Source organism: Parambassis ranga, chromosome 4 (genome assembly GCF_900634625.1).
Source record: "Parambassis ranga chromosome 4, fParRan2.1, whole genome shotgun sequence".
Lineage (NCBI taxonomy): Eukaryota > Metazoa > Chordata > Actinopteri > Ambassidae > Parambassis > Parambassis ranga.
This window is the reverse complement of record NC_041025.1, coordinates 770817-798113: the sequence shown is the minus strand read 5'-3', so window position 1 is coordinate 798113 and position 27297 is coordinate 770817. Positions and strand designations below refer to the sequence as shown.

The 27297-nt window shown below is 40.9% G+C and overlaps 1 protein-coding gene across 1 annotated transcript; it reads right to left on the bottom strand.

Annotated features, from left to right (window-relative positions):
• Positions 1 to 761: 761 nt before the first annotated feature.
• atp10a (ATPase phospholipid transporting 10A) lies at positions 762 to 26084 on the bottom strand. Its single transcript, XM_028404477.1, has 21 exons — positions 25442 to 26084; positions 22639 to 22843; positions 21972 to 22057; positions 20659 to 20765; positions 20446 to 20577; positions 20133 to 20263; positions 18933 to 19185; positions 18615 to 18832; positions 18336 to 18530; positions 13946 to 14507; positions 10695 to 10798; positions 10162 to 10288; positions 9872 to 10056; positions 9066 to 9426; positions 7828 to 7904; positions 6461 to 6586; positions 6168 to 6368; positions 5661 to 5741; positions 5448 to 5552; positions 3679 to 3866; positions 762 to 3535 (listed from the first exon to the last, which is right to left on the bottom strand). The coding sequence occupies exons 1-21, from the start codon at positions 25864 to 25866 to the stop codon at positions 2929 to 2931; spliced, it is 4476 nt and encodes a 1491-aa protein (XP_028260278.1). The 5' UTR covers positions 25867 to 26084; the 3' UTR covers positions 762 to 2928.
• Between the last annotated feature and the right edge of the window lie 1213 nt (positions 26085 to 27297).

Here is a 27297-nt window from a genome sequence, read left to right as displayed (position 1 = left end):
GTTTCTTCCTCTTAAAGGGAGTTTTTCCTTGCCACAGTGCTCTTAGGGGGGTTCCTGTGAAGCACTTTGAGACAATGTCTGATTGTAATATGCGCTATATAAATAAAACTGAATTGAATTGAATTGAATTAATAAGAAACACAAGTATAGTCAACCAGTACTGTAATATTACATTTAAACTTTAAATAAGACAATAATGCAAAACTAACGAAGGTCATTTGTTCAAAGGTCAAAGGTCAACAGTGAGTGAAGGTCAACTGTCTTTAAACTTGTTTCCCCTCTCAACCTTTAATGTGATCAAATGTTCTGCTATTAAACTTTCATGTGGATGATACATACCATACACAATGTTGGAGAGCATGTTCACACTTTAATATAATGGCTGTGGATTGATCACGACCAAGTTTATTTTAGCTGCTGTGATTAAATAGTATGTGTTCTGCATGCTGGAATACTTGAAGAGAGAGAGCAACTGTAAATGTTAATGCTACACATGTTTCCAATTATGACAGAGGACGCGTACAATTCCAGACAAAATGTGCAAACTGTATTGCATGTAACTGCTTTAGGAGGGATTTTATTTGAATTTTTTAAAGCTAATGTGTCAAACTTTTAAAAAAGTACCGGTAGCTAAAAGAGGATTCATATTTTTGTTTCACACCTGCTTTAAATTACTACTAGAATTCAAATGAAGTCCACAGAATATACATGGATGGGCCCGAGACATTTATCAGACAGACAGATAGCAAAGGATATAGGAATACTTTATTATCATTTTTATTTTGATCACAAGAAGCCATGATACAACAAATTACTCAAAGGACAAAGGACTGATACAAAATTTAAAACAGGGTTTCTAAACTCCAGCATTCCCCCTCTCTACAACAGATTTCCTTAAAGACGAACTTGGTTCCATTAGGTATATAAACCTTCACATACACTCATTTGAAGAGCAGAATATTTTCCTCTTTTAATGTTAAAATGTGGAACTTGCAGAAGGCCAACCTTGTAAGCAAAAGATAAATGAAGAGCGAACAGAATGAGCTGAAATATGTTCAAGGTTGTGTGCAGTGACATTAGTGAAGGTTGTTGCGAGGAATGTTGGAAAGCACCAGTGAAAAGGCTTGTGCTTCATCCTGACACACAAAGTGTGATGGTAAAAGCACAGAACAGAGAAGTTAACCAAACGCAGCGTCAGAATGTGAACAGCATGCCAGATTAAAGGCACCGTGCAAAAAACAAAAACAAAAATTAAATAATACACAACAATAAAAAAAAGTCAGGAGGCAGGAGGGTCCAAAATCCACACACAAGCATGCAGGCTCCTAAATAATATACATAAACACAAAACGCAAAGATGTTCAGCCATCTTTAAACAAATATATTCAGCTGCATGAGCAGATTTGTAATTTCTTATTCCAGTGTTAAGGCACAAACTATTGCTTAGAAAATACAGAAATATAAATGATCTTTGGTAAAAACATACTGTAATGGAAACGTGATATAACAATCATAACACGGTCAAGGTGCTGCTGCTTTAAATCTTACAATAAACAAGCATGTTTCCAATTTTCCAAACGTGTGCATGATAATGAATACAACATATTGTTTGCAAAGGTACAAACAGAACGCAGCCGCCCACTCTTTGCATCTCAGCATTGAGCAAGTCCCACAATACTCTGACAGCTCTGACATCATGCTTTCAAAGTGCAAATGTAGACATGTAAGCTGCATTTTTTTGTATTTGGAACAGGCCTTCAGCATTTGGTTTAAAGCTGAACAAGGGCAGAAAAAAGTTGATAAGTCACCTTCAAGTAAAGTTTGTTTCTGAAACCAGATGGTAGCTTGTTGTCAACACAGTGTACAGTGCTCAAAGGAGTAGTTAGATAAGGTTGTTGATGACTTCTACATTTGAGACAGCTAGCTTAGTGTAAAAATCTGCCAGCCTCTCTAAATCTAACCCCAGTTAACATGCTAAAGGAGATATGTTTAATGCCTATGTTTAAGGGGTCATATGCTATGCTTGTTAATCTCAGTGACAGGATTTGAAACAAGTCATGAGTAAGCTACTATCAGCTTTGATGTGGACTAAACTGATGCTAAGATCAAGCCAAACAATGGTTAGTTCAGCATAAAGACCGACAAACTTTGTCACATTTGGAGTTTTTGCCTCATAGATAAACAAACAATGATCAGAAATGTATCATGAATTTGATTTTTGGTGTGCTGGCAAGGAAAGCGAAAAAAGGTTCAAAATGCCAATCCATGTCTTCAAAGCCTGGCTCTGTGAAAAGAAACACCGAACACAGACGACAGACAAACACACATCAAACAGCATAATACCTGGTAGATTCTTAGTGTATACAGACTGTAATGAAATACATGAATGCATAATTACAGCTCTTATACTTGTAATGTATTGTGCAATGGGAGAGCTATAAATAAACCATCTTTCTTTAAGATTGAACAAAAATGTATATAGATCCAGCTAACAGATGTGCACCAAGCCAATGCCACTGTTTCTGCCGCATGTGACTATAAAACTTTAAGAGTCTGTCCCTACACATGAACCGAAACACATTTCTGCGGGAACATATAAAACAACTCTTCTCAAGAGAAATACCAGCAGTGGCATCTGATCTAGGACTTGATGCATTTACAGGCCAAGAATCGACAGGGTACCATATCAGAGTAACCCAGCAGTGGAATGTCTACACTCTGCTCCTCCTCACATTAAAACCTAAACAAGTACTGAGATGCTTCTTTGTGAAAGATTTCCCAAAAATAAACTTCCAACACTCTAAAATGCTTTACATCCAAAGTATAAAGTACCATTTTGTATCTTATATAAAAAAATCTCCCCAAAAGGTACAATAAAATTACAATTTTAAAAAACTATTGTGCAAATTGAAGTTTGAGTAAGACATGTCATAAAACGGTGTGCAGTGACTGCTCAGCCACATGCTCTGTCCTTTGTGCTGGGTAAATGGTGGGCTCAGGTTTAAGTCTCTCCTCTGAGTTCCTTGTGTATTTGACACACTGTGAAGCAGTGTCAGGGGGAAGGTTCAGCTGGACACAGTCTGCCTGAGTGAGCAGGGGTGTGGAGGTGATCCAACTGGACAGACTCAGATCTGATGGCTCCGAAGTCTTATCAAGACCCTCCAAGTTTTTGGTCAAAGGGGGCTGCGGCTCCATTGACAGCGAAGCAGCATCTTTGGTGTAGGGAAGAGTGTCTATTTCTGAAGGAGCTGGAGTGTAGAGACCTGAGAGACTCTTCTCACTGTCTATGGGCCCCAGTGGTCTTTGCTGGCCCTTGTCCTCCTCCGTTTGTAAGATGGGGCCCTGGTTGTCTTTTTTATTGCAAGCACGCGGTGAGGGCTTTCTGTGGGACAGGAAGGGATTGAGTGGTGACCCCAGCTTGACCCCGCTCAGGCTGAGGATGTTTCTGCGGGTGTCAGCGGGGAGTTTATCCAACTGGCTTCCCATTTGGACTGGGCTTGGAAAGAGCGTGCCTTGACACGCCCTGTACAAATATCTGCAAAACAGGACAGGATGAATGCCAGGCACTTCAGATAAAAATGAAAGGCATCTGGTATTAATAACAGACACAACACATATCATAAATATTTAAGAAGCTGGTTTGTGCATTCCGTCAGCTACAAATCAAACGTTGTGTACCGGGGCAGCAGTGCAGCTACAGGCGTGATGATGCAGAGCAGGTAGAAGAGAGGGTCCTGCAGCAGCCTCTGCATGGTCCAGTAAGGGTTGGAGGGGGAGTAGCAGGTGGGGCAGGAGGCATTGTAGCACAGAGCTACAGTGAAGAACAAGACTATACTAAATGTGATTGATAGCCAGTTCATCCAGGTCTACAGGAGAGGGAAACAAGGACAAGCAATATCAGGACAAGCAGTGACTTTTTGTTGTTGTCAAGTCTAAACCATCAAAATAGAAAAACACTAAAACTACTTGATGCACTGCAGCTGGTAACTGGAGGATTCTTGTAAATGAATCACACTGTGAACAAGCCTTTATTTGGTCAAACAACCTGATGGAACTCCAGTAGTAAACAAATAATGCTGAAAAACTAAAGCTGTAAAAAAGCGTTTTTGCTGCTAATACTATAAAGGGGGGCTTTTTGTCGCCATGTTGCATTGATTATTGTCAGGGATTGGGGGTGTGTGGAGTGACCCTCTTCAGCATGAAAGTACCAGGACAGAAAAAGAACAGCAGGACCAACTTTATGCCACTGACTGGAATGTGCTGCAGGGGCTTCCTGCATAACCCAAAGACTGAAGACAGGGTTAGTAGCTAGCAGCTAACCAGAAAAAACACACTGAATGCCACAGGAGGACCACATGTTGTGCCAAAGGCTATGGTCTGCCCACACACACACACACACACATCACAGCTGAGGTAGCAGTAAACCCATGTGTCTGTGACCATAGTCACACAAACTTTCAGAGCTTTTCAGAAACATGTATTTTCTCAGAGTGGGGTGTCCAAGTCACTTTCACCGTTTTTATATATATAATGTTGCAATATACAGTTTGTGTATGTACAATTGTGTACAGAAACACAATTAGCTTGACCCAATATAGCAACGTTTTGGGACCTTCTGAGGAAGCTTGGAACGCTTCACACAAATGATGTTTGTGTGTCTAACGTTTGGCTCACAAAGCGATGTAATAAGTCAATACTTCAATATGCCTCTGACTTCATAAACAACATAATAAGCTGATGGACTTTTAGATAATAAGCTTGGACTTCCATGTTGTGTTTTTTTCACCTTTATCTTTTCCTCACTGTCACTTATCACAGATACACATGTGGGCTTAGACATGGACTTAGACACAGATAAGGTAATGTATGTCTATATCACTATGAGAAGTCTGAATTCAAACCTGCACACACATGTTTCATCCCTTTGTTGACTGGCTAATCTGGCATCTGAGTGGAGCATTGTCCTGACACACATAATTAATTACAACCTCACAGTACAGTATAGGAGATGAGACAGGCTGTCTGCCCTCGCATCACATACCTTTAATTGACTTTCATAGCCGATCATGTGTGCATTATCTTCCTGAGCAACAAGAGAATAAAGTACCTGCCAGCAGAGCATGTGAAAGTGTTTACCTTTGGTCGATGTTGTTAACACTCCTCTGCACGAGCGGCAATCGTGCCCAGGAAGGCACTTCCTGAAAGGCCATTCTTTATGTATTAAAAAAACTTGTCAGGCTAAATTTACAGCCTGGACATAATGGAAAAGACTGATTCAACACAAGATCATAAATTCTCAATGGCTTGTGACCAAGACCGGTCTGCCATTTATCAGAACCACAAAAGGATACCTGAGAATAAAAGTAAGGCAGTCGGGGGAAAGCGGCCTTTTTAAGTTTTCTGTGCTGTAATACAGACTATTTGTAAACTGTAAACTGCATTCTTACCCAGGTTTTGGTCTCAATGCCCAAATGCAGCAGAATGGTGAATAAGGTGAGGGTGGTGATGGGAGTTCCCCACGTAAACAGATCCACCTCAGAGTCAGCATAAGTCTGAGTGAAAGCGAGGGGGGGACAACAGGGTAGACAGGGAAAATGTGAATCAGTAACAACTACAAAGACCCACTGAGTGAAGATGATGGGAATGAAAAGCAGACTCACAAAGTAAGGAATGAAGAAACAGATCAGACTTTGGTAGAAGGCATCAATCATGTTCATCCAGAACATATATGGCTTATACTCCTAAAAGAGAAATCCAGATATTTACAGTGAGTGGGGCTGGACACAGGAGACATCAAAAACATTGAAATCAAATCAAAGTGGACTTTTCTGTTGATTTCAACATGTGGTGTTATCAATCTACAGCTTATGATTACTATTAAAGTTCAGAAACTTTGACGTAATTATGGTACTACAGGACCAGTCGGGAGATTATTGTTAGAAATAAGACTGTGCCATTTCAAATGGATACATTTTAATATATGGAAGCCTGGTGGCACTTCAAAAAAAAAGTTCAATTGCCTAACATACAAATGTGTAAGAAAACCAACTATTTATGTATAATAATGATCAAATTTAACAGAGGAAGTGGTGATAAATAAATATCAGTCACACTATGAATGGCGGTACTAGATGTTTCTAAGGGACAAATAAATAAGCAGACTAGACCTCAGAGTTCTGGCCGTTTACATAGAGCTGAGGTAGTTGTTGGAGAGTCTCTCCTGACACGTCCTTGTCTAGAGTGCCAGTGATGAGTTGTGGGAAGGCCGAAAACATCAGGTTGAAGAAGATGAGATACCACTGGTCAATCATGGCTGAACCTGAGAATCCACAGTAGAACTGATACCAGAAGATGAGCGTCACGAACATCTGTGGTAACACGAGAGATGGATTCACACCGACAGAAGACGCCCACGTACACTGGACGGGATCAGTATGAACAGTAGATTAAAGCGGCTTACAGCATTCTTGTAAAAGAAATAGAGGATCATGTTAGCCAGACGAGAGTAGCACCAGTGCCCATGTACCAGCAGGAGCTTCTGGAGATAGCGGAAACGTGGGAGAGCAAAGTCGCTTGCCATCACTGCCTGTAAAACACCAGAAGCACCCAAGACTCATTCTTCTCCTTCCTCCACAACGTCTCTCACTTTGGACACATTCGCATCACACAGGCTGTCATGTAAATTAGACAGCATGTGATGTGTGGAACTGTGTTGAAAACAGCTTATACTTGTGTGCAGAGTGAACCTGTACCCTTTTATGATACATGCTTTAATGTGTGTGTATTACACATTTATGACCATGTTAAAACCAATCTTGCCATAAATAGCTGTAATATCAAACCATCTTGCACTGCCTCTGTTTAATGAATCTTTAGTGGCCTTGATCTCTCCAACATAATAACCTGTAAATGAGTTGTTTATCTTTTGGGATTACTGTTTCAGCGGTGGGAAGCTGTTAAGCTCATCTATTAACATCTAAAACCATCCAGGCAGTCAGGAAAATAGTCCTGCAGACCCCCCTGTGACATGTCTTGCTGTCAATGTTATCTGTCAACATGACAAATAACAGGGGGCACCTCATTTTGTTTCCTCTGCACCCTAATACCAGCCTATTAATGACTACATGGGGAATGCACTCCTAATGGAGGAAAGGTGCTTTTTCATAATGCAGCATGTGCTGGCCTGAGTGCACAAATGTGCATCTCAGCAAACTGTGGAATCCCAGGGAGTGACCACTGTCTCATTAGGAGCAGATTTGATTAAGAGTGATTAATTCAGCAGTTCAGTAAAGACAGGATACTGAGGCTTTAACAGATGTGCTACACAGCAGTGCACAGGTGGAGCTTCCCCTGAAAGTTAATTGGGATCTCCATCATTTCCACATAAGATCATAGTTCTGGAACAGGGTGCCACAGGTAAAGCACAGAGGCGGAGGGGGGCAGAGGTTTCTTTTTTCTGACAATCAAAGATGTTTTTGGTTGTGATCTTACATCAGGGACAGATGTTGGTGCGGATGGAGTCCAAACTAAAGCACCCATAAAGTGTGCTGGTACATTGCAGGACACAGGATGAGTTCCCCGACTCAGCAAAATCCAGGCAATCCTATTTAGAGGATATGTAAGGTTGTGGGCTATAACTTGCACTTAAGACTAATGAAAAGCCATTAACTATGCTAAAGGATGCTAGTGAAGGACTCGGGACCTCTGGTAACTCGCAGGATCTCTGAGCTGATTTTTTTATAACCACTGTAAATCACCATCCCGACTCCACCCCCCCCCTGTTTGTGTGTCACTCTCTCCATGTGTCCAGCCCACATATCTCCTTACCTGCATGCCCTCCTGTCCTGAAATCCCAACACCCACATCCGCTACCTGGATCATGCTGACATCATTAGCCCCATCACCTGTGATCAGCGTGGTAAAGAAAGAAACGATTAGGCACATTTTTTCTTTATATTCAGTTTGGCTCCACATTTTGTCACTACAGGTGGTGGAGTGGGTGCTGATGAGTTGGTGGGCACCGAGCAGAGAGGGTTTTTTTTTGTCTCAATGGCTAAGACACTGCAGTGGGTGTGCAAGCTAGGTGGTGGTAGAATAACACATTGACAAAGCTTAAAGAAAGCTTAAAGAAACCACAACATTGCAGAAATGCTGCTGAATATTTTACACAGTATTATTACATATCTATAATTAGCATGTAATCCCCATTCGTCCTATTATTATATTGGTGTACATGCCATGACATTGCGAGCATTCAGTGTATATGGGAAAGACAGTTGTAAGTCACCCTGACATTCTCATATCACCTCTGTTATGCTACGGCTTCATTATGCCTTAGTGTGTTATTACCAAGAATAACACTGCTTCAACTGCAGAGGTGTAGAGGGAATGTGCTGTGTGATAAATGGAGCATGTCACCTGCATAAATCTCAGAGTTTGTACATATTGACACTACAGGACGAGGGACACCCTGGAGCTTCATTACATCTGTGTTATTTTTATTTTAGGTATTCATGATGAAAGAGAAGTGATTTAGGAATACATGTAAATTAGGGGGTAATATGTTCATGAGGTCTAAATACAGGCCTGTGACTGTATGAACTCACTTAAATATTTGATGCCAAAACAGATGGTAAATAAAACAACATCACAGAACTGACAGGTTCGGATAAGGAGGGCACAATTACTTTTAGGAGAGCCATCTTATCTTATATTACTTTCCAGTTTAAATTCAGCCTGGTACTGGACAAGTTTGCTCAGCATCCTTGTGAAGTGGAGTCTGTGTAAAATGACGGGCCTCAGGCTGTGTGTGAGGGCTCAGGTGGGATCTGCTCTGTTTGGATGTTGCAGGATCTTATATGCTGGTGAGGCCTAAAGGTTTACTATATTACATGCTAAGAAACATTTATTCACAAATTCGGGTCCTAGTAGGCTCTTTTGTGTTTACAACCTAAATCACATGCTGGATGAGCCTAACGTTCATCTTTGGATAGATAACTGACACTGGACACAGCTAGGTCTAGAGACCAAATAAACAGGGATGTTGTGTCTAATACTGTACTTACCTATGGCCAGAGTCATAACCTTCAGCTTGTTTCGCACTAGTTTGACCACCATGCTCTTCTGCAGCGGTGTGGAGCGGCAGCAGAGCACAGAGCGGCAGCTCCGTGCAACAGCCAGAAACTTATCTTCCAAGCTTTTATCCAGGGCATAGGCCAAGGTCCGCCCATCAATTACCAGGCCCAGACGGTGCACCAAGAAGGGAGAGGTGTGAGAAGAGGAGGAGGAGGATGGTGATGAAGATGAATAGATCTCAAAAGGTACAAAGTTAGGGTGGAAGGCTTTGGCAGCTTGATCTGTGGAGTTGCAGAGGAATTTGGCCTGGATGTAGTGTAAACTCTCCTCCAGCAACAGCGCACAGGCCTCCTGGTTCAGAGACAGGCACAGAGTGGGCTGAAGTTCAACATCAGAACAGTACAATATTTAATAATCAAAACTGACCTGCCTTACACCTGGCAACCAGATGCTCCTCAAATGACCACCTGACCCTATTGCTTTTACTAAAGGGATTTTCAAGATATCCACACTTCAAGTGATAGTTTTTCATTTTAGAACATTATTTGTTTTGTGGGTCAATACAACTCAGGGAACTCTGCATTTTAGATACATTTCAAACAACTTCTTTGTGCCTGTAGGCCCAGACATTATGTTAGTTTATTATGATACTGTATGCTGGAGAGATAACAAAAGAGCAAATGAGCATATTAACTGACTATATTTCAGTAGTTAACCCAGGTGTTTTTAACCATGTCAGGACTTCAGTGTAGTGGGTTAGTCAGAGGAGTATTAAAGTCTGGCTGTTGATGCTAACCTGAGAATCAGCATTTAGTGTCAGGATCTCCTCCTCAGGGTCCAGTAGCTTACAGGCATACGCAATGTTGACGGCTGTTTCCTGTTTGTCCCCCGTCAGCACCCATATCTGCAAGCCAGCTTTCCGAAGAGACGCTATAGTTTCAGGCACTCCGTCCTGCAGCCGATCCTCAATGCCAGTTGCTCCTGTAGGTGAAGATACATGTCACAAAGCATTCAATATTATTGTTCTCTAAATAGGTATAAATAAAAAAAATCTAAAGAGGCTGATGTGATGAATGTAACAATTACCCAGTAGTTGGAGGTTTGTCTCTAGTCGCAGGGCCGACTCAAAGAGCAGCTCCTCTCTGCCCTGAATGGCAGTCTCAGCCTCCAAGTGACGCTGCAGCCAGCAGGCATACTCTTCTTTGCTCAGAATCTGGCACATAAACACAAAAGTTCACACACACGTACACAGTCATCTGTTAAAGTACTGGGGTAAAACCGAAGTGTGGAGCAGCTTCTTCTTTTGTGTATTAAGCCAATGAGGAGCCACTAGAGAATGTGAGACCTTGAAAAGGTGTTTTAATACTTCACTTCAGTGATGGGCTTTGCACAAGCAGGAATATAATGAGCCCAGTATAAATTAACAGCCTTGGAAAGAGGCACAGATTGCAGTTGAGTCACAGAGAACGTCACTTTTGGAAGAGCCAGCACATGTTATATCTGTTCAGATATACAACACAACCTACCCAAAAGCCAGTGAAACACAGCATCTATTTCACCTTCTGAAGCACTTAAATGCAGGTGGCAGTTCAGAGGTTTATGGATGCGTGCTTACTCACCTTTTTTGCAATACACAGTGTGCGAAGGCCATCTGCTGCATACAGGTTCAGGTAGTTTTGGGTCCTGCAGACAATCTTTTTTTGACGTTTCCCTTTCGAGTTACCTTAAAACAAGCAAAAGGCAGAAAATAATGAGGAATGTGTGGTTTAATATCTTAGTTCCAAATTACCAAATTATAAAGACAACTTCCAACGGGTACATGAGAGCCATCTGTCTGCACATAAATAAACTATGTCATTTACCATGTTCCCTTATCATACATTGCATTTGGATCACATTATAAAATGGTTTGCTGTTTTGTCTTACAATCAAACAACACAATTTCAATTATCGGTGTATAGAATATGAATATGTTAAAGATTTTCTTAAAGTATTATTGTGCTTGTAATAGAAACTCGCTGAAGTGTCTCTTGGTGCAGCATCTTGGCTGTCTTTCTGGCAGGGGGACAGCACACAAACAGATTGGCTTTATGGGTCTCCAGACACAGATGCACCAGCCAACACTTTGATTGCCAGCCATGTAATCTCACTAATAACACAACAGCTTGGCAGGCACAGCTACACATGCATTACCACATAGAGTTATTTTTACTGAGAAGAACAAGTTAACACAAAACTACCAGAGATCAGAATCCACAGAAAACAGGATGTCTTCCTAGTCATGATAAAGTATAGATGGTCAAACTGCCTGTTTATTAAAAACAATTCTTCTATTCAAAAGTACTTAGTTGTTGCATAAAAGAAGTTTACATGAGTAGTCTCTTTTGCTATATAAAAAGCACAGCATGAGTTGTTCCTGCTTGCACCACACAGCCTTACAGAAACAGGTGGAACTTTGGAAAAATAAACACTGAGCAAAGCCCTGAAAAATGGGAAAATCCAGCATAAATAGAAAGTTGGTGTTGAGTGTTAAAGCTTTCCAATGTTTTGACCGCTAATAACACCAAGCACCATCCTCATGATTGGCTTCCTGTTGTGTTACATATTTTTACAACCAATGGAATTCATGGCAGTATGAAAAACATGACAGTACACAATATACCTGATGCTAAATGCTACAATGTACAACATGTCTGTTGATAACTAATGTGTTAGCAAACAGCTGCCTTTTCAATCTTAGAACAAATACAGCCTTCATTAGAACTGTGTGACAACTGTAAGTCCAATATTCAGTATGTGAGGCTCTATAAAGTAATAAGTAATGTTATACAACAGCATGCAAACTGCTGCCTACATCCACTGAAACACTACCATTGAAGTAAACCAAGATTGTAAAGACATGAACCAAAAATCAAAATGCTGCTCTGGTGGATTCATTATTTCAGAGTCATTTGACCCAATTCTTCTTTGATTTAGTTTTGTTGCACAAGCAACCTGCAGCAGGAGAGAGACTGGAGTCACATCATGAGACACTCTTTTTCCTTCTGCAGTCCAAGTCCAGGCCCTCCACATGCATAGAGAACAACTCCCTTATTGCCTGAATGGAGTCATTATGGAGGTTGGTGTTATGAGGAGGCGCGACTCATACTCCGCATTAATTAGCTGCTTGTATCCAGTAGCACCAAGTTGTTTCAATGAAGACACAGCTAGGGAGCTATTAAAGCTGCTGGAAACACAAGGTGAAGGTGGAAGTGGGGGGTGCATATGACATCTGTCCTGATGTTTCTCCTCTAGTGAGCAGCATTGCTCTGAAATCTAAGTAAGTGAAAAAACTACTGAACTAAACTGGCACACTGTGGCAGCTCAATGCAGCTAAACGTAATGCATTGCCCAGCCCCCATAATGGAAAAATCAATACCAAAATCTGATTCAGAATTCCTTCGAAGAACAGGAGTGGGTGTCAGCAAGAAAACATGGCAAAACACGATGGGTGCTGATATGTTGCAGTTAACAAGTTGTCATTCAGTGTAGGAGGATCATTTGGAGACCCATTTATGCACAAAGCTGAACTGCCCTGTTAAGATTAACTACCTGCCTCTAATGAATAGGAGGGAAATAAATGAAATGTACCTGAGAGGAAGTCAAGACAGCTCTGCAGGTGATTGAGTCTATGCAAAAATAAATATGTAGATTATATATAGGGCTACCCAACTAGCTATCAGCAGGATGGTTCCCTCATATGAGCAGGATCCTGCACAAGGTTTCTTCCTGTTAAAGGGGAGTTTTTCATTGCCACTGTTGACTTCTCAGGGGCCAGGCTCTGGCCTTCTGTTGTGTGCCCAGTAGAGACAATTGTAATTGTAAAAGATACTATACAAATAAAATCGAATTAAATTAAGAAGTAGATTATAGGCATTTACACCAAAGAGAAGGTTATGAAAAGAAATTTGCATATTACTAAATCTTGGCTGGTATGTAAGGGAGGACACCAGTGATTAAGCATTGCACTTAAAAACACAACACTGACCCCCATGTAGATATACAGTCACCGATTTAACAAAACACAATATTTGATTTGTAATGAAAGAGTGCGATCTTGTTATTTACAAACACTGATGTCCTGTAGTTGCCTACAGTTATGGTGCATACAGTGATGGGAACATGTGATGCCAAGCAGCTGTATTAAGTTACAGCAACAATTTAGAGTTACAGTTACATTCTTTAAACCAATAGACTACAGAAGAGGTTTAGATTTACAGCTGACAGCCTGTAACAGACAAGTCCTTCAGAAAAATCAAATCACTTAAGGTTTCCTAATCTGGTTTGCTCTGATCCATTTCACACATTTTCTTTGGGATGTGGATTATTATTATCATTATTTTTTCAGCATTTTTATACTGAAGGTTTATAAACAAAATAATGGAAATAGTAATTAACTGCAGCCACACAAACAGCACATTGTGCCAAGGTTTCATGTGGGCTGAAACTGTCCTTGCTAAGCACCAGTGGACAAATGTCTACTGACTGTGTACAAAGCATTAGTGAAAAGTGCCTGTGTAGCTCTTTGTGTGCCTAGACTACTAACAGCCTGCTACACCTTTGCCATTACAACATGAAAGAACATGTAGAATATGGACCAAGGAAGTTTTTAAGAAGCCAGTCAAGGCATTTACTTTGGTGTAAAGTTTGGAGGTAACCTTGATTGCTCTTAAAAGACAAAGACCACCTCCCTCTGCTGGCATTCATAGACATCACAGCCGTAAATTAATCTAATCTAATGAGAGCAACCACATTTAGGAGCATGTCACCACTTAATACAAATTCCTAGCTGCACATGACAATCAAATAAATAAAAAAGTGTTTTTTCTACCTGTGTCGGGGGGTCTGATGAGGTCCATGATGACAGAGTCTGCTCCTTTAGTGTAGACAGTGATCTGATCTGTCAGAGGATGTCTGACCACCACAGACATGCGTTTCCTGGTGGAGTCAAAGCCCAGAGTGTGTAGCAGCTCAAAGTTCAATTTCCCTAGGTGAGGCAGCTCCACAGTCACCTGGTCAGGCAGGCGTCCCACGAGAGAGCACTTGTAGGCCCTGGCAGCATAGACCAGTGCCGCCTCATCCGGAGACTCTGCCTCGTAACGCAGCTCTCCTTCCTCGAGATTCCACGAGGCTTTCCCGGCGAAGCAGGGTGGGACAGGGCTGAAGGCATGCCGCACATCTCCAGAGGGCTGCTCCTCATGCAGTTTGGTCAGTGTGCTCTCAGCTGAAGGTGAAGAGAGCAGGCTGGAGCATCCCTTGTTGGAGGAGCGGTTGGTGATGAGGCTGGAGGAGCTGCTACTGTTAGAGCCTGAAGTTAACCGGCTAGGGGTGAAGCGTTTGATGAAGTCCTCAATGGTCTTAACTGGTGATTTAAGCTCAAACCTCATCCGGACCTGGAGGAAAAGGTGAAGATAGTCAATGCCACCCTGAGCATAAGGTAGCAGAGCAGAGGATTTCAGACCAGATACTGATATATTTTGCTGCTTTTTTTCTTAAGTTTAAATTCACAAGATGGATTTTATCATCATTTTATTTTATCTTGTTTTATTCCAGCTCTCCTGGTAGAGAAGACTTTTTATCTGATGAAAATGCCCCTTTTGGCCATAGGCCTGAAACTAATCCTGTATCTCAAGGTGGTGCTGTACAACAGCAGAAAGAGTGACTCACTTTGAGGTTTCTTGGCAGCAGGAGCACAGGTTTTCACATATTTACAAGTATAAATCATTCTGCTGCCCTGTTAACCACAAGGGCATCATAATAAAATGTGAACAATTACTGTAAAACAAAGGACAAAGCAGCAAAAAAAGAAAAATAATAATATAAGAAAAGTGGAAGGAGACTGCATCCAAGCCAGTGCTGTTTACATTTCCCTTCATCTTATCAGATAACCTACAAAGAAAAACAGACTCACATAAATAATGTGTCACTGTGTATAGTTTATTCTGAGCAGATTTGTGCCTCTGACTGGCAGGACGGCCAGCAAGCTGGTGTGAGCTGTGTGTGGTAGGGAGAGGATATCACCTCTGAACAGGACAACCACACCCAGGCTCACAGAAGAGAAAAACAAAACACGGATACACAGCTGTGACTGGACCGAGTACATCAAAGATGCAGGCAGCACAACAGTGAAAGCTACGTGCAAATAGTGTTGTATTTTTGACTTTTGAAAACTGTGCACCATGCAACTTGAATTTGAATTCTTGTTTTCAAAAGATGGAAACTACTCCCATTTGTTCAAAAAAAGATAAACACAAATCTCAGCATTAAAAAGGCTCTCCTGTTTGGAGTGTTTTGGAAGGATATCAGATAAAATGTGATGTTCAAACTTTAGAGATACTTATCTTGTTTTAGATTAAAAAGGAATAGAAAAAAACAAAAAACAAAACATAGCTTCTACCATGGCTTTATGGGAGACTGCATTGTTTAGAGTCAGTGCATCTTTATCAACCACTGTTACCATGTGTAAATACATTAATCAAAGATAAAATACATAATATATATATACATATATATATACATATATATATATATATATATATATATATATATATACACATATATATATATATATATATATATATATATATATATATATATATATAGTATATATATATACTATATATATATATACGTATATATATACATATATATACATATATATATATACGTATATATATACATATATATACATATATATATATATATGTATATATATATATATATATATACACTCAACAAAAATATAAACGCAACACTTTTGTTTTTGCTCCCATGTTTCATGAGATGGACTTGAAGATCTAAACTTCATTCCAGATACACAATATTACCATTCCTCTCAAACATTGTTCACAAATCTGTCTAAATGTGTGATAGTGAGCACTTCTGCTTTGCTGAGATAATCCATCCCACCTCACAGGTGTGCCACATCAAGATGCTGATCTGACATCATGATTAGTGCACAGGTGTACCTCAAACTGCCCACAATAAAAGGCCACCCTGAAATGTGCATTTTGTTTTCTGCTTTATTGGCGGTCTGGGGACTCAGAACCAGTCAGTATCTGGTGTGACCACCATTTGCCTCATGCAGTGCAACACATCTTCTTCGCATAGAGTTTATCAGATTGTCTATTGTGGCCTGTGGAATGTTGGTCCACTCCTCTTCAATGGCTGTGCGAAGTTGCTGGATATTAGTGGGAACTGGTGCACGCTGTCGTATACGCCGGTCAAGCACATCCCAAACATGTTCAATGGGTGACATGTCCGGTGAGTATGCTGGCCATGCAAGAACTGGGACATTTTCAGCTTCCAAGAATTGTGTACAGATCCTTGCAACATGGGGCCGTGCATTATCTTGCTGAAACATGAGGTGATGTTCATGGATGTATGGCACAACAATGGGCCTCAGGATCTCATCACGGTATCTCTGTGCATTCAAAATGCCATCAATAAAATGCACCTGTGTTCTTCGTCCATAACAGATGCCTGCCCATACCATGACCCCACCACCACCATGGGCCACTCGATCCACAACATTGACATCAGCAAAGCGCTCACCCACACGACGCCACACATGCTGTCTGCCATCTGCCCTGAACAATGTAAACCGAGATTCATCCGTGAAGAGAACACCTCTCCAACGTGCTAGACGCCATCGAATGTGAGCATTTGCCCACTCAAGTCTGTTACGGCGACGATCTGGAGTCAGGTTAAGACCCCGATGAGGACGACGAGCATGCAGTTGAGCTTCCTGAGACGGTTTCTGACAGTTTGTGCAGAAATTGTTTGGTTATGCAAACCAATTGTTTCAGCAGCTGTCTGAGTGGCTGGTCTCAGACGATCTCGGAGGTGAACCTGCTGGATGTGGAGGTCCTGGGCTGGTGTGGTTACTCGTGGTCTGCGGTTGTGAGGCCGGTTGGATGTACTGCCATATTCTCTGAAACGCTTTTGGAGACGGCTTATGGTGGAGAAATGAACATTCAATGCACGAGCAACAGATCTGGTTGACATTCCTGCTGTCAGCATGCCAATTGCACGCTCCCTCAATGCTTGTGGCATCTGTGCATTTTGCTGTGAGACAAATCTGCACATTTCAGGGTGGCCTTTATTGTGGGCAGTTTAAGGTACACCTGTGCACTAATCATGATGTCAGATCAGCATCTTGATGTGGCACACCTGTGAGGTGGGATGGATTATCTCAGCAAAGCAGAAGTGCTCACTATCACACATTTAGACAGATTTGTGAACAATGTTTGAGAGGAATGGTAATATTGTGTATCTGGAATGAAGTTTAGATCTTCAAGTCCATCTCATGAAACATGGGAGCAAAAAACAAAAGTGTTGCGTTTATATTTTTGTTGAGTGTATATATATATATATATATATACGTATATATATACATATATATATATACGTATATATATACATATATATACATATATATATATATATGTATATATATATATATACATACATACATATATATATATATATATATATATATATATATATGTATGTGTGTATATATATATATATATATATATATATATATATATATATATATATATATATATATATATATATATATATATATATAGTATATATATATATATATATATATATGTATATATATATATATATATATAGAGAGAGAGAGAGAGAGATATTTTACAGGTATCCTGCACACACAGCAGGATACCTGTAAAATACATAAATAATACACATATATATATCTTATGTATTTTATCTTTATATCTTTGTATTTATACATGGTTGTATTCTTCAATCGATATATCTATATTCTTGTGTATTTTTTCTTATGCATCAACCAGATCACATGCAACAGTACATATTCTCAGCTAAAGATGGACTCATGCAGAGAGAACTGTGTAAGTTGTATAAGTTGTATTTACACTACCAAGGCAGCACCTACTCACCCACTGAGCTAAACAGCATCACTGATCACTGATATGATGTTAACACTACATTACCAGCTTAGCTTCTTCACTAGTCAAACAAACATGTCTATTACTGTAATGTCAACACAATTTGTACTTAGCCACAGACACATGCATGTTTGAGAAAGGCAAGAGAAGTATGAAATATAGTTAACAGAAAATCAATATAATAAAGGTCGCATTGCAGTAACTATTGTGGCCACATCTAAAGGTAATCCCTTTCTAGCCTGGAGAAGATTTGACTGACTTAGTTAAGGTGAGTTTTACCTTGTGCCTGGGCTGGTTGGGAGAGGACACCACTACTGTGTTGCAGATGGTGAGAGCGATGAGGAAATCAATGATGTCAGAGAGGTCAGAGGGCAGCTGGGACATGGGCTGGCTGTGGAAGCGCATAAAGTCCATCTGACTGCTGCATTCATTGACTTTGTCCACGAGCTGAGGGTCAGGTGTGATATCTTTCTCCTGCAGGACAGAAGGGGTATATTATCAGAGCGAGGACAGCATGAAAAAGAGTATCAGGATGTTGTGCCACTGAAGCAGGCTGACCATGGGGCTACTGAAGGCTGTATGCTTCGACAGAATGCTGGCTCTCTTGGCCTCGGCTCTGCTGCCTGTCCTGCGGTGTGACTTGGTGCTCTGGGAGCGCAGCACCACACGGGCACTCTGGTGACTGGTCACACTATCCCGTCTAGGGAGGGTGCCACCATGAGATGTACACTCTTCTTCCTCTGAATCCATTTCCTGATACATGGCAATTCTTTTAGCTTGATACACACAAACACACAAACCATTAAGAACAACTTGCAACAACAATGCCTTCTAAACTTATTTCTGACGGGGGGTGCATTTGCTAGCTTGTCTCACCATTGGCATCATGGGAGTACTCCACCCCTGCCACAGTGCAGCGTCGGAACACCATCTTGTTCTCTGTCAGTGTGCCTGTCTTGTCAGAGAAGATGTATTGCATCTGGCCCAGATCCTCAGTGATATTAAGTGCTCTGCACTGCAGGTGAGAGTCTGTCTCCTCATCGTACAGATCCATGTCTTGATGGATGAAGTACACTTGGCAGATCTTAACAATCTCAATGGACACAAATAGGGAAATGGGTATCAGCACCTAAGAGGAAAGAGTGTTATAAAACAGAGTTAGAGCTGCTTAGAGCTGGATGGATAGGTAATAGGTACAAAAAATACTTAGCTAAAAGATAGGAATAAAGCATTATATATATATATATATATATATATATATATATATATAGTTAATAACAAACACAGGTAGGTAAATAATAATAATGACGTGAGATAAATGGCTGAGAGCACGAACAGCACTCGATAAAGGATGAAATAAACTGATAAAAAGAACAAACAGCAGTGAAACTCACTGTTTTCACTGCTTTAGTGAAAACTGCACTGCTGCCCTCCAATGTCTTACTAAACACAACTTATAGGTGTTTTGGGCATATGTTTGGTTGTTGAAAAGTCATGGTGTATTCTGGAGCAGGACAATTCCAGGCAACATTCCTGGAAAATAGTTCTGGAGAAATGAGTCAGCTTTTGGAAGGCTATTATGTCTGCAGCCTCTCCTCGTGATTCTGAACAGTCATGTGTATCGAAAGTGTATCAAGACCAGTGCACCACTGGTAGTTCTCCAACAACACAAATATTTACTGTGTCTACAGTACAGACCAACCAAACTCTGCCACCCTCACTGGCCAAAGACTACTATAAGGGCAACTTTACTGCTAAAATGGCTGACATAGGACATTGTGACATTTTTACTGATAAATATGCCTGCCAGCAAAACAACCTTACACAGATCAGAACATCAGTTGTCTTTTCGTCTCGGATCCTGTTTTGCAGAGATGTTTACTCAGTGTAAAGCATCTACTTTCTGCTTGCTTCCAGACCTAATGTGAGGATAAAGATCTAGAGGTCACATGTCCCGCAGAGTTGAAAATCTACTGCAGCTGTGCTTGTGTTCCGTCAGATACAATATTTCAAACTCTGAATCTTCTTTTTATCTCTCTCTGCCTTTGTTTCTTTAAGTTTCTCTCCATTTTGTACCTGAAAGACGATGATCATTGTGAGGAAGAGATAAATGGCTGACATAACGGGTGACAAGTCTGTCCCCTCTGGACTAAGAACGTCAAACACGGGTCTCTTATCTCCATACTGAAACATCCACAGCCCATGACCTGGAACAAGAACATCACACGGTCAACACGTACAAACACAGCAATGAGAAGATAGAAATAAACATTGCAGTAAATTTAATAGAAAAATTTGATCCAATCCAAGAAAAGTAAATAATTGAGGCATCTCAACTGGACAACAAGGCTGCCAAGCAGCTCTTTATATAACTCAAATTGTTACATACCAACAGCAGCAAACAGGCACATGACCAGCAGGATGATGACACACCAGAACACATCTACATTCATCTGTCTCTCCAGTTTGCTGCGTTTGTAACGAGGGCCGTTGTTGTTAAGCATGGCTTTGGTCTCATGACCTGCAAAGATACATGGCACTTTAGTCAAGAGGTCAAATATGGACTGTGACAGCTGCCAACACGATTATTTTGGGGGCTGACCTGCGTAAATGACTATCCCCACAGCCTCCTCTGTGTTGCGGATAGTGCAGCCTCGCAGCAGCAGGTTTTCTTTGTAAAGTGCATCTCTCCTGCCACTTCGATGGATTCTGTCACATCAGAAAAAAGATGAATAAAAATGACTCAATGTGCCGGCAAAATGGCCATGGCTATACTGGGGTGAGAAATACTTATGTTCTGAGAGAAATATAGTGTCTCTATACAAAAGCCCAAAGACAACAGTTTATTCTGCTAGGCACCTCAATCAATCATGTTTTAAAGCATTACGGTCCTGTTTCACAAGGACCCCTTATCTCAGCACAAATTCCAACGATATAGAACCAGTGACTGTGCTACTGCTGCACAGTAAAACCCCTGGGCTTAGAGTCAGACAATTCACTGCCTCATTGCTGACCCTCAGACCTTACTCAAGACCTGGCTGTTGGAAGCTCATCAAGCTCTTTAACAGCATCAATGTTCAGCAAAGAAACTTCTGCACTAAGAACGCCCACCGACACACTTCACCACTATAATAGATTAATAGTAGCATTTCAGAGCTTGGAGCAGTTCACACAGTTTGTCTTAGTTCACAGTTCGCCCTGTTCACCCTCTGAGACACGGAGTGCTTTCTCTCCCAGAAGGGGAGTTAGATTAGACCTGGTGTCACTGGCCGTAATGTAATAAAACACTGCTGAGACAAGGTCCTGTGCTCTTCTGTAGCCTGGCAACTGAATACCTGCAGCATCTGGTCTCCTTCTGAGTAAAGAATACAAGTCATAATCATGGGCTGCTTACTTCTCATCCTCTGTCCCACACTCTTATCCAACATGCCTGTAAGGATGGCATGTAGACACAATTGGCATAAATCCACGGTTCACATGGTGCCAGAAAATAGGTCGCATACTACTAACACATTTAAATAGTTAGTAGTTAAAGAATAGTTACATTTTTGTTTGCTTTGTTGCTGACAATAGCAAAACAGGGCTACATGTAGGATGGCTTCAGCCGTCAAAAAGCAGATGTAGGTTTGATTTAATCTGGTCTTAAGGAAGGATGTGCATCTTCAAATGTGCCCCATCAAAGCCCTGAAACCACATCCCAAGAAGGCAAATCGTAATCTTGACTTGGAAAAACTGTTTAAATCATAATTATATGTTGGAAACTCCTGGCTTGTCAACAAACCACAGTTCCACATTATTTCCAGTCTGAAGCTCAGAATTACTTCAGATGTCACTGCATTTATTTACAGTAAAATGAAAATCAAACCTGAAACCCATAAAGTGAGTTAACACGTAAGAAAGCAAGGTGGTACTCACATATAGCCTCGGAATCTGTTCAGGTCATTGTTTGGCTTTTCACATTCAATTATGCTGTTGTACTTTAATGGGTCAAAGTCGCAGTCCTGCAGACAGAAAACAGGGTTTAGAGACTTATCCTGACAAGTGTTTGCACTATTCAGCCCAACCCACTGATATGGCTGAGGTAGACAACATTTAGAAATATCACTAAATATAGTGTATTATTTTTACACAGCATCATCACATCAGCATCAAAAATGCATTTTAATCAAAGATCAAGCTGTAAAAAAGTATCAGGTAAATGATGTTTATCAACAGCAGAAACTAACAACCCATTTAGGGCAGTTCAGAGTCACATCTTTTTGCATGATAAATGCCCCAGTAAGGAAATGTCTCAGAGCAGTGTAGTAAAGTTTACCATTACACTTCTGTCATCATTTTAGTACTACTGCCCATAAAAAATGTCGACAGTTATTAATGTTAATTAACTATAAACCCATGCCTTCATGAAAACACAGATAAAAATAACCACAAACACACAGATCACAAAGAACTTCTGCTCTACTTAAGAACTCAAAGTTTCCTTTTGACAGCTAGAATCCCTGTTAAATAACCAAGGTTCTGTAAACTGTTGCTTCACATTTTCTGAGTGAGGCAGAGTAGAAGTGGGGAGACTCTCTCTCACCAGGTCAAAGAAGCTGCGGACGACCTGCCTCTGCTTGAGGTTGGTCTCTCCATCCAGTGTGGCGGTCTCAATGTGGCACAGGCGGTCTGGGTCACTGGAGCTCAGCAGCAGGACGTCAGCGGGGAGGATCTCATTACATCTCAGCCTGATGAAGTCTCCCACCCGCACCTCTTTCCAGTACTTCTCCACATAGCGTCTCTCCACTCTTTCAAAACAATTGAGAAAAAATGGCTGTAAGCCGCAGGATGAATGATGTGGAGCTATTGTTTTCAACAACTGCAGCTACTATATACAGAAACTTCAGCCCACCAGCCATAAATCTGCATGGGACAGCAAATATGTACTGCACCAAAGACGACAGGCTGTTTGTTGATGCTAAAGCTGGTGGGACCAACTCCTGCGTTCTACTCAGCAGAACATATCAACCTAATTTCTTCATTGTGTCCATCAAGCTACACATAGCGTACACGATGCCAAGTCTCAGACAGTGATAACAGGTAACAGTCCTGGCATCAAATATGCTAAATAATGCATACCAGCTATAAACAGTCCAGACGTGAAAGGTAAACACTCAATTATTCATTCATAACTCCCCTACCCTTAACAATAACAACTTAAAGCATAAAAACATTCCTATGAGCACCAATCAGTCAGTTCAGCGTGGACTTTGTATTTAAGATCTGGGAAGCTAAAATAACTAAATCTCAATAACAAAGCAAAGTCCTGGGGGCAATGAATAAAGTTAGAACCAAAGTGCAGGTTGCATCTTGTGGCATCATCCTTAATCAATCAATACATTTCATGGGTAAATTCATCAATGACAGTAGTTATTAGCAACTGCCCAAAGCAGTGTAGCAGCAGCTAACAGATAACTGATTAATCTATTAAAGAACTAAATATATCTATATATATATATATAAATATTTTTAAAGGTTTTGATCACTTAAATATATTTGTTTGCTTTGTCTTAAATAACTGAGTATTTCTTCATGTCTTCTGGTTGCAGGACATAAAAATAAACATATTTCTGGGCTATTAATCAAAAGGAAATGAAACTGAAGCAGTTCACCATAGGAACATTTTAAAAATGAAAAGATTTTTGTAATAAAAAAAATCTATCAGGACCTTTACATTGAACAGTACGTAGCAAAAACACACTGTTAAAATAAACAAATACTCGTTAGAACATGGCTCATGGTGTAGCCCACATTACAGCTTACTGTATCCATGACAATACTACATACTACTTAGTCCTGCATCAAATACTGCATCAGAAACTCCACGTCATCCTCAACAATATCACATTTTAAAAATAGAATGTTAAAGTGGAATTGATTAATTAATTACAGAAAGAATGTACGTCTGACAGATGAAGACCATGGGGTCCTCTGAAAAAAGCCCACAACCTTAAACTACTGATAGCCAAAAGGTGTCATTGTGAATGGAAATCACTTCCACAACAAGACCTGAAACATGTTTACAAGAAGAAAGCTCACACATATGGAGGCTCAGGAAGTGAACTGACATCATAATGTGTGTTTCTGAAGGACAGACTTCACACCTGTTTAAATGCTCCTGGTTGACAGATTCCATGAGACACAGAGACAGACTGTGCATACTGTGTGTTGGACACAGCCAGGAGCACCTAGAGATGTTTGTTTAGAAGCTCACAGCTACTGCTAAAACTGTAAATACTGTATAACAGCAGACTCTTTTCCTTTGAATAAGGATTTTCTATACATTCATTTTCAAATCAAAGTCTTTGCTCAGAGATTAATTTATAACTAGTTGATGTATTCTAAGTAAAAAAGTATGACAAAACAAAGACAGTGTAGAATTGCCCTCTCCCTTTGTACATGACACTCCACTCTAGTTAATGAAGAATACACCAGGTTCCACAGACAAGAACAACTAATGTGGCCCGGCTGTTCAGAGACCACAGCAGATGTTGTTAAATGTAAAGCAGCAGATTCAGTGCAAACTATTCACATTCCATGACTGACAAAGGTTGAGTACATCTTAGTAGAAAAGCCATGTTAATTTGCATAATGTGTAGCTGTATGAACATTCCAACAGTGGATTAAAATCTGCAGAGTAAAGGTGTCATTTATCCAGATACAGTACTCTTAGATCGTGTGCGTGACATGCCAGCCATTCTTAGAGAAGAATAAAACTGAATCAGCTGGAACTCAGGACAGAAAGGTGATGTTTTTCACAATACTGCCACAGCAGAAGAAAATTCAATTACGTCCAACCTTGATAGAACAACTCTGGTCAAGACTTTGCTTAAAAAGTGTGGAGCCACTAAACACAGAGCCTTTTGATAACCGTGAATTATGCTCTGTGCACGGGCGACAGTGCTGCTTTTCATTAGGAAAATACAGTCTGTGCACACAGGCTGGGGAAATGGTCAGCAGCAGGTCATCAGATCACACACTGAGTCGCAGTGACAGCAGAGAAGTCATAGGTGTACTATCAGTGAAAGTGTTTGACATGTGTGTGACAGACCGGCGGCCAGGAAGATGTTTCTGGACGGTTTGTCTGAATTCCTCATTCTCCTCATGTGTTTAACTGTGCGGGCTAAACTTCTCTGTCCACAGTCAGGACTCAGAGGGGACAGCTGGGTGTATGCAACATGGCCACTGTATGGCAAAAACCCAACCTAATGTGTTTTCATTGTTGTTTTTCAGCTGCCAGTGTGTGTGATGCAGAGGACGCCATGTACATTTACCAGGTGAGCTGCTGCTGCTCACAGCTTTAGAGAACAGCTGGACACTAAGGTTAGACCTGGGGCCCAGCTTACCTGCTGTAGACCAGACAGTCCATGTGATTGATTTCTTTGTCGGACCTGTGTCTTCTGTAGTCCTCCCACAGGTCTTTGATGGCTGTGACAGACAGGATGAAAACTACAGGAGCCAGAGCAAGTTCTGGCTGAAAAGCGTTGACAACAGGAACAAAGTTCAGCAAAGCGATGAAAACAAAGTAAACATTAGCAAATCTGTGAAACTGTTCAAAAAGGTTCTTTGGCAGGAATGACAGCACAGTGTATTTGGTCGTCTTAATCTTGTTGTTTGCATAGAGTCGGTTTGGGTTCTCCTCCCCTTTGGCGCAGTCATACAGCATGTTTGCGTGGACAGTCCTGGTTTTGTTCTCCTTACTTTTCTTCTTTTTTTGCCGTTTGCTTTTTGGAACTTTGGAAATCCCGGCGTCTTCGCCCTGTCGCGCCATAGTCAGCCCTGCTTCAAACTTTCCCACAGTTCAGCTTTTCACGTCCTCTCACACAAAACGCCGCCCAAACCGCGAGCTAAGTGATCATTCTTCTACCGTGTGAAGAGAGTGTCCTCGCTGCTGCTTCTGCACTCACACAAACAGCTCCTTTCCATCCATGTCGACCCTCTTTCCGCGACTCAGAGGAAAACTTTTGCTTGTTTAGCTTCTTTTTTTCTGCTGCTGGGAAGGATGCTGAGGTAGTGGGGAGGGATAACTTGGACTTCCCGCAGCTCCTCCGACGATCTACACATGATGCGGATGGGACGCTAACAGCGGCCGCGCACCGCTGCGCTGCGCGGGGATCAGCGGCTGCGCGCAGCCTGAGCACAACTAGGATGTTGGCCAGGGGCCCACGGGTCGCGCTGCGCTGGAAACCTGACCCGGAGGCCCCTCCTCGCTCCAATCTGGGCTTTTTGTCTCTAAGTGCCACGCGGTATTACTGAGTTTACGCTGGGCCGCAGGAAGCAGCCAGATATTCAGTGTGTGACGATGAAGCGCTGTGATAATAATAAAAATCAAAGGATAGACAGATTTCAAACTACTGAATGACCCCTTATTACCTCCAGTTTATTTATTTATTTTTTATTTAATATTATTGTCTTTATCCAGTTGTATTTAATTTTTGCATTTCTCTGCATATCTTTTGTTACGTACCTATTAACTATTTTTTAGACCTATTAAGCCACATTTTTAATTGAATTGAATTAGGATTTTGATTTTGAGAGCCTAACATCAATAATTTGCAACATGTAGTCCTATGAGCCCACTACTGATACTATACTCACCAAAGCATCAGCTTGTTTTTCAGATTACTAAAACTCGATGACATGCTAATGTTGTTTTGTGTCTGCTGGATGTGTTTGGTAACATGTTGGCCACATGTCACATTGTTCTCTGACCCATTTTAATCCTAACAGTGTAACTCGGGCTCCTGAAATGAAACCATATGTTTATCATGTAGGCTAATGATGAAGTTATGTAAATATAACACACATGAATATGCTGTGGCTGTAGCTATAGGCTCAGTGCAATAGACCTTTTAAAACATTCCTACAATGTTTCTTGCGACGCTAATAATAAACATGAGATTTGAAGCACTGAAGTATAAGCAGTCTAGCATCTCCAGAGGCTCACAGGTTTCTAAACAGCAGGTTCCCTGCAGGTCATAAATCAAAGGCCTATTCCAGAACACTCTACTACAATTTTGTACAGGAGCATCCAGCTGTTGGTCTAAAAACTAATGGCTGCCTGTACACTGTGACATCTTGGCATGAAGAACAATTCAATTTCCACATGATGAATCACCTGAAAGGTAGATGTGGAACAAAAAGCCAACAGCGGTTCCAGAAATTTAGCTACAGCTCTTAGAAAACAACAAGAAAAAAGCAA

Excerpts from the sequence above, each read along its gene's own strand:
- atp10a (XM_028404477.1), bottom strand. The coding sequence starts at position 25,866 with ATGGCGCGACAGGGCGAAGACGCCGGGATTTCCAAAGTTCCAAAAAGC. Across the intron at positions 18,531-18,614 it reads CAGCCTTCAGTAGCCCCATG|GAGAAAGATATCACACCTGA; the intron begins GTCAGCCTGCTT and ends TCTGTCCTGCAG. Across the intron at positions 10,289-10,694 it reads CACTGTGTATTGCAAAAAAG|ATTCTGAGCAAAGAAGAGTA; the intron begins GTGAGTAAGCAC and ends TTTATGTGCCAG.